This window comes from Austrofundulus limnaeus, unplaced genomic scaffold, assembly GCF_001266775.1.
Source record: "Austrofundulus limnaeus strain Quisiro unplaced genomic scaffold, Austrofundulus_limnaeus-1.0 Scaffold219, whole genome shotgun sequence".
Lineage (NCBI taxonomy): Eukaryota > Metazoa > Chordata > Actinopteri > Cyprinodontiformes > Rivulidae > Austrofundulus > Austrofundulus limnaeus.
In genome coordinates, this window is record NW_013952621.1 from 843,869 (window position 1) to 850,386 (window position 6,518).

At 38.9% G+C, this 6,518-nt stretch overlaps 1 protein-coding gene across 1 annotated transcript; it reads left to right on the top strand.

Moving 5' to 3' along the window:
- Positions 1–2,956: 2,956 nt before the first annotated feature.
- eif4ebp3l (eukaryotic translation initiation factor 4E binding protein 3, like) lies at positions 2,957–6,255 on the top strand. The gene is made up of 3 exons (XM_014019394.1): positions 2,957–3,363; positions 4,762–4,932; positions 5,664–6,255. Exons 1-3 carry the CDS (start codon positions 3,231–3,233, stop codon positions 5,690–5,692), a joined length of 333 nt encoding a protein of 110 aa, XP_013874848.1. The 5' UTR covers positions 2,957–3,230; the 3' UTR covers positions 5,693–6,255.
- Positions 6,256–6,518: the final 263 nt, after the last annotated feature.

The window sequence follows — 6,518 nt, forward strand, 5'->3', positions numbered from 1 at the left end:
TTACAAAACATGAGGTGAAGTTCTTTTTTAATTGAAGTGGTGCATTTTAAGTTTATTTCTTTATTTAGTGATTCATTTATATATGTCAGCTTTTATTTATAATTACGTCACTGTCGGTCCTCCATACTGCAGAACTTGGAAGGTAAATCAGTGACTGAATCAGGTGTGTTGGAGCCAGGAAAAACTTAAAACATGTAGGGCTGCGGCCCTTGAGGACCAGGATTGCCCACCCCTGGTATAAGAGAACAACACAGACCTGCAGACTGATTGCAAATTGAAAAATTCTGTGATGAAGTGTCAAACAGGTGCTTTTGGTGATTTCATACGGATCAGGGAGTTTCTAAGAGCTTGGAGCATTTAGTTTCTGTTCTGTAACCACAGCTAAAACGGAGTTGGGACTTCTTCAATGACATCTGCGCTAACTGTTTTGCAAAAGGATAGGAAAACTGTGTCAATCCAATGAGAATGGGTTAACATATTTGCAAGAGGTGTCTTCTGCTCTGCTGAGATGGTGATGATGAAGACTGAGAGGTTTCTTCAAACAGGTCAAAGCAATCAAGTGGTGCTGCCTTCCACTCTGCCCTCAGTTCAGAAAGCTTTCAGTGTTCAACCGAGGACATAAACAGCTTCAACAATCATATTAGTGGTATCTTTTTTGGGTTTTAAATATGTTGTCCCATGATAGTCAGGGAAATAAATATCTATGCGATCTCTTCAGCGTTGGCATGCGAAGCGCCAGAAGGAACACATTCCTTTAAGAAATGCTATTTTTATTATCAGATGCAACTGATTTCTGGCAGTCTTCTCAAGATCCTCCACTGCTTTTTAACCCGACGTTGGGTCCTGACCCCAACAAATTGGGAACCAGAACAACCAGCATGTGCAGCTGCAACGTCAAGTGCTATAAACTGTCACATCAAACTGAGGACTTTGTATTGACTTCCATTCATTTTTTGAAACTGTATTTATGCCTAACCCAGACATTTTCCCTAAAATTAACCATTCCTGGTCTATAGTTAACCCTAATTCACACCATACCTCTAAACTTAACTAGTAAAGAACAGCAGAGCTGCAAACAAAGGGAGGACATTGAAGAGGTCCTCACTTTACATCAAAGACCTCACTTTGATAGTAACTGTGGCACAAATGATCCTCACTCTAGGGCTGGGCGATATGGTCGCAAAAAAAATCTCAGATTTTTTCATCCCAAATTCGATTTTCGATTTTAATCGATTTTGCTTCCTACATAATGGAGTGCCTCTGTTTCGTGTGTCAAAACAAATTTGTTGTACTCCTGCTTTTTGTAGCAAGAGTCTTTAAATAGATTTAGCAGTGAGGTGTTTGTTGCTCAAAGTCCGAAGTTGCAAAACCCAACCAGTTCCATGAAAACTGAAGAAACAGTGACTTTTTTGGGAAGTAGATCCTCTTTGCTAGCTGCCATGTTGTCATGTCCTGTACCAAGCATCTTGAGGGACAGGTGGGATGACCTCTGAACTACAGAAGCCCCAGAGTGCACTGGTGGGAAAAAAAAAATCTCGATTTTCCAAAAATTAAATCTTTATAAATGGAAAATTAGAATGAATCGATTAAATCGGTTTATCGCCCAGCCCTACCTCACTCTGTAGTCAAACCACACACACACACTCATCCCAAAAGTTGTTTAGCGATGGCTTGCAAACAAAGGAAGAACGCGAAGGTTGTTCCAAAAAAATTGATATCAAACTGAAATAATCAGCTCCAGGTTAGATTACATAACTCTCTTTGTTTTGGCATCAGCCTGCTGTCTCGTCTGCAGCTGCTTCAGAAACCTGCAGAAACCTACTACTGCAGAAACCTACTCAACTTTGCACCTCTACGTTTTTTTTAAGCAGCTTAAAACTTATTTTCTGTGGCTTTTATTTGCAACTGAAGGTACTCACTGAAAAGCATGAAATCAAACATAAAGTTTTACGCTGCACCATGACAAAAGGTGCAGTTTGAAAGAGTGCAATTTTTTTTTAGATATGTTGATATGCAATTCTGAAACGTGGGTATGCACTCAACGTAAACAAAGCACCAGGATGTAGCTGCTGAAAACAATGTAGAAAGTAGAGTTATGTGATCGACCTACATTAGGCCGGCTGCAGTCTGCAGCTGAACAAACTCTATTTGGACGGAAATGAGAGTTTGCGAAACTCAAACTGAAGATAGGAAGAACAAGTAATGTATCTGTCAATAGCAGTGATCAAGCAGGGCGGTGAAGCCTCAGAACACAAAGGTCAGCATAGTTCTTCCTATTAAATAACTAAGTAAATAATAAATAAATAACATGTGGCTTTTGCAAAACGTTTGCTAGACTGGTAACATTAGCTGTTGGACTTCTTGTTACCATACAGTGAATCCACAGACATGTTGACCTATTTTCACTTTGGCTGTTTGCCAAGATAAACAAACTCACATGGTAGCTGGCCTTTTTTGGTCTACAAGTTTGTTTTTTTTTAATTTAAAGACATGTTAGCAATAATAATCATCAATAATAAAAAAATATTGTGCAGATTACATTTTTTTATTTAAATTCTATAATTTTTTGGTTCTGGATTATTATTGTTTTTTTTTATAGCTGTTTGTTTCAAATGATTTTCTTACCTTTGTGAGTGTACCTGTGCACTGTGGNTTTTTATAGCTGTTTGTTTCAAATGATTTTCTTACCTTTGTGAGTGTACCTGTGCACTGTGGGGCCACATTAATGTAGGATTAAGAAACCATATCTTGGTTTATTTATTTAATTAAAATTTGAATTCAAATTATTTCATTCCATTTTGCCCATTTATTTCTTATCATATGTCAAACACTACATGGTGTGATCCCGCACGTGCCTTCTTCCTCCATTGCGTTATCACCGCCCCCGCGGCCTGTCCCGTCGTTTAAACCATTCGCACCACAGAAGCGCTGGCCCCACGTGTCACTGTGCTGCTGCACAAAAACACCAGGCCGCCTGCCGCAGATGCGCGTGCGTGATTGCAAATACTGCGCAGCACATGGTGGTAGCGTTTGGGAGCTGCGTGTGGATATACCATCAAGGTTTTTAACTGCTAGCTTGTTTTAGCTCTCCCGCCTTCAGGTGGGTTAAAGTTTATTTTAGCTACAAGCTCCGAGGTTATCTTTGCACGCGAAAAGCTGAGAGTTAGGAGGTATAACTGTGACTCCGACAGGACTTAAAAACAACTCGTCTCCCACGCCAAGAGATAAACATGTCGACTGGTACAAAACAAGTGAAAAGCTGCCCGATTCCGACCCGGGTCCTCACCCTGAAGGACTGGTCCCAGCTGCCGGACTGTTACAGCCAGACTCCCGGGGGGACCCTCTTCTCCACCACGCCTGGAGGTAAAAATAAATAAACACTTCGACGTCTGTTTTATTTTTATTTGTTTTTTAAACAACTTTCACTTCGGTTTAAACGACTCCTGAAAAGCTCGACAGAGTTGAAGATGTGCATATCGGTCAAATCTCGAAGCAAAAACTCTCGCGAGAAGTTGCGAACAATACAAACCGTGCAGTTAGTTTGGCTCAATTTTAGGGTTAAACATGTTCAGAAACATTACTGGGTTAAAGTAAATTCAAAGTAAAAAGAAAGGTATTACTTTTTGCTACTGCACAAACCGCTTCATAAACGCTTTACAGTAAAAGTTTGCAGTAAAGTCACATTTCAGTCGCAAAAAAAAAACAATCTTTTTTTTTTTTTTTTGCATTAATACAAATGCATGTACTCTGAGCTTAAACATGACAAATCAGAACTTTTTTCCTTTTGTCCACGCATTTGAGGTTTGGGCATTAAAAACATCCTGTTTGAGACAAAAGCTTTGCAACTCGTGACTCGGGAGGTGGGGGTGTTCATGTCTGATTGGCCTGTGCGCCTGGATGGTGGTGCTGGAGGCTGTCCTGAGTTTGAGGAACAGCAGAGAACTTTTTGTACAGATTTAAAGAAGGGGAGGAGGGATTAAAGTTTGTGTGAGGATTATTTTTGTTGTTTTTAAAGTGCATTGCACATGTTGAACAGTGTAGGAAGTGCTTATGTTGGGGTTTTTGTTTGCAATCTTTCACACACGCAGCTGGAGGGTCAAGTGTATGTGTTGCTGGAAGAACCCCACCTTTATATAATCACTGTTTGCTCTGTACATTGCACTCTATCCCCTCTTTATGAGCCTCGTTTCTGTATGCTCCTCCCCCTTTTTGCTCTGCTTCCTTTTGTCCAGGATGAAGTGTTCAAACCCAACTGTTACATAAGATGTTTATTCACATCGGAGCTGATTCTGTACAAAACAGTTCAAACTCCAGTAAAGAATAAAAGCAACAGACCGCTCCTAACGCCTGCCCTGTTGACACRTCCTCACAACGAGCCTTTTAAATGTTTTACGAATTCAAGAATTCGTCACAGCTTTAAGTGAACGTGTCAACATGTTTTCAGATGCAGCGAGCTGGAGTTTCTTCTTCCCTATTTTGTTTTGCAGAACTAGACGTCATGTGACTGCTGCAGGGGTTAAAAAAAGTCATTTTAAGAAACAAACGTGAGCATGCTGCCACAGACTGACAACTTGAACCCACCCAGTCACGGAAATGTTTAAAATGGATAGTGTCTCTTTTATTTTATTTTTATATATTTTTAGAAATGTTTAAATTAATTTCCAGTGATGCTGCTTAAATTAAGAAATCTATAGTTTCATTTCAGGTCTTGAACTCAATGTTAAACACATCCCATGTTCTCCGTATTCCTGTGAAACGCAGGCACTCGCATCATCTACGACAGAAAGTTTCTGCTGGACTGTCGAAACTCCCCTCTTGCCCGGACGCCCCCGTGCTGTCTGCCTCAGATCCCCGGCGTAACGGTACCTGCCACACACCCCATGGGCAAACTGCAGGACCTCAAAGAGGAGGAGGAGGAGAAGGACGTCACAGGTGAATAGTTTTAATGTTTCTAAATGAATGGGCCGCGCAGAAGTTACAAAAAATAGCTATCTATATCTATCTATCTATTTATCTATCATCTATATATCTATCTATATATCTGGCATATTATAGATGCCCCTGAATTGGCTAATCTTGGTAAACTTACAGAAGCCTAGATTTGAGTAATCATGCTAAACATTGCATTAACATTATTTTTGCCCTCCATGACTCTAATATCTATATCTATATATATTTTTTTACTTTTGATAAAACAGTTAAACATTAACTGCAGTCATGTTTTATTGCTTCAGAGGTTATGACCTCTTGGGTTTGGTGCTTTTAAAACTTGGCCACCTATTATTATTGTTATTGTTATTATTATTATTATTATCATTACATTACATACTTTTGGTTTATTTTTAACTTTTGATAAATACATTTTAATGCAGTTCAACATTTCTGACTTTTCTAGATTTCTAATGATCCTCTTTTTGGAGATTATGACCTCCCTGGGTTACAACCCTTTGAATTAAAGGTTAAAGTGTATAAATTCTCAGTATAAGTCTTTGTTTTTTTTCCCTGTTGGTAAACAGAACATGTTGTCTCGGTGATAAGGACTACAGATTGTTTGTCCACTTTCTCTGTGGTTCGTTAGGGTGTGGTCGAGTTGGAAAGCTTATATTTAAATGTCACCACATTTACTCTGACACGTTTTTTTCCTGTCTTTGTTTTTCCAACAGATGACAGTCAGTTTGAGATGGACATCTAAGCACCAGTTTTGCCTCCTGTGGAGATTTATTTGTTTAAAAAGCCTCAAGTCATTAATGACTGTAATGCATTACATATAAAGCTTTCTTTTTCACCTTTTTTATTGGAAAAAAAAAAAAAGAAAATGTGAGGAACTGAAACGTAAAGGTAATTGATTAGGGTGTGTTTTCCACCCCATCTGGGAAGTTTGAAACATCAAAAATGGGATTAACTGTTTTCCATCAGGTCGATTTGGTTGCTCACTTATTTCATAGCAGCTGTGGGATTGAGTAGGAAGTCCATTTTGATTTACCTTTTTTATCTTTTGTAAATAAACTTGTGTCATGCAGTCAATATTTTTAAGTTGAGGAAGATGAATACATTAAGACATGTAGAAACGGATGTTTTTAATGTATGAGTCAGCCTTATTTTCACCCCCCTGGAAAAGGGAGGGCAGCTTTAATTACGAGTAAATAAGGGTCTCCTGATGAAGGGGTTGGGTTCCTACTAAAAATCAGCTCTTACTTTGTTTTGTACGGCAAGAGATGAGATGTGAAAGTTTCAAATAAAGATTGTAAACTTTCATTTGTTGCGTTTTGGTTTTATCTGACTGATTTGTCAGCAACAAACATTTTTGCACAGAACTATTCAAGATCTGGGAGTCTGAATATGAACTTCACTTCTCTTGCATCATTGCCATTAAAGGCAGGAGATCATGTTGTCTGTCTGGCTCTCCTGCAAAATAACTTAAACACACTGCATTTCTGTGAAATGAAAGTAATTATTGTACAGTGGGGAAAATAAGTATTTAGTCAGTCACCAATTGTGCAAGTTCTCCCACTTAAAAA

Coding starts and splice junctions, on each gene's coding strand:
- eif4ebp3l (XM_014019394.1), top strand. CDS start 3,231: ATGTCGACTGGTACAAAACAAGTGAAAAGCTGCCCGATTCCGACCCGG. Junction 3,364..4,761: donor CTTCTCCACCACGCCTGGAG/GTAAAAATAAAT, acceptor TGTGAAACGCAG/GCACTCGCATCATCTACGAC. Junction 4,933..5,663: donor GGAGGAGAAGGACGTCACAG/GTGAATAGTTTT, acceptor TTTTTCCAACAG/ATGACAGTCAGTTTGAGATG.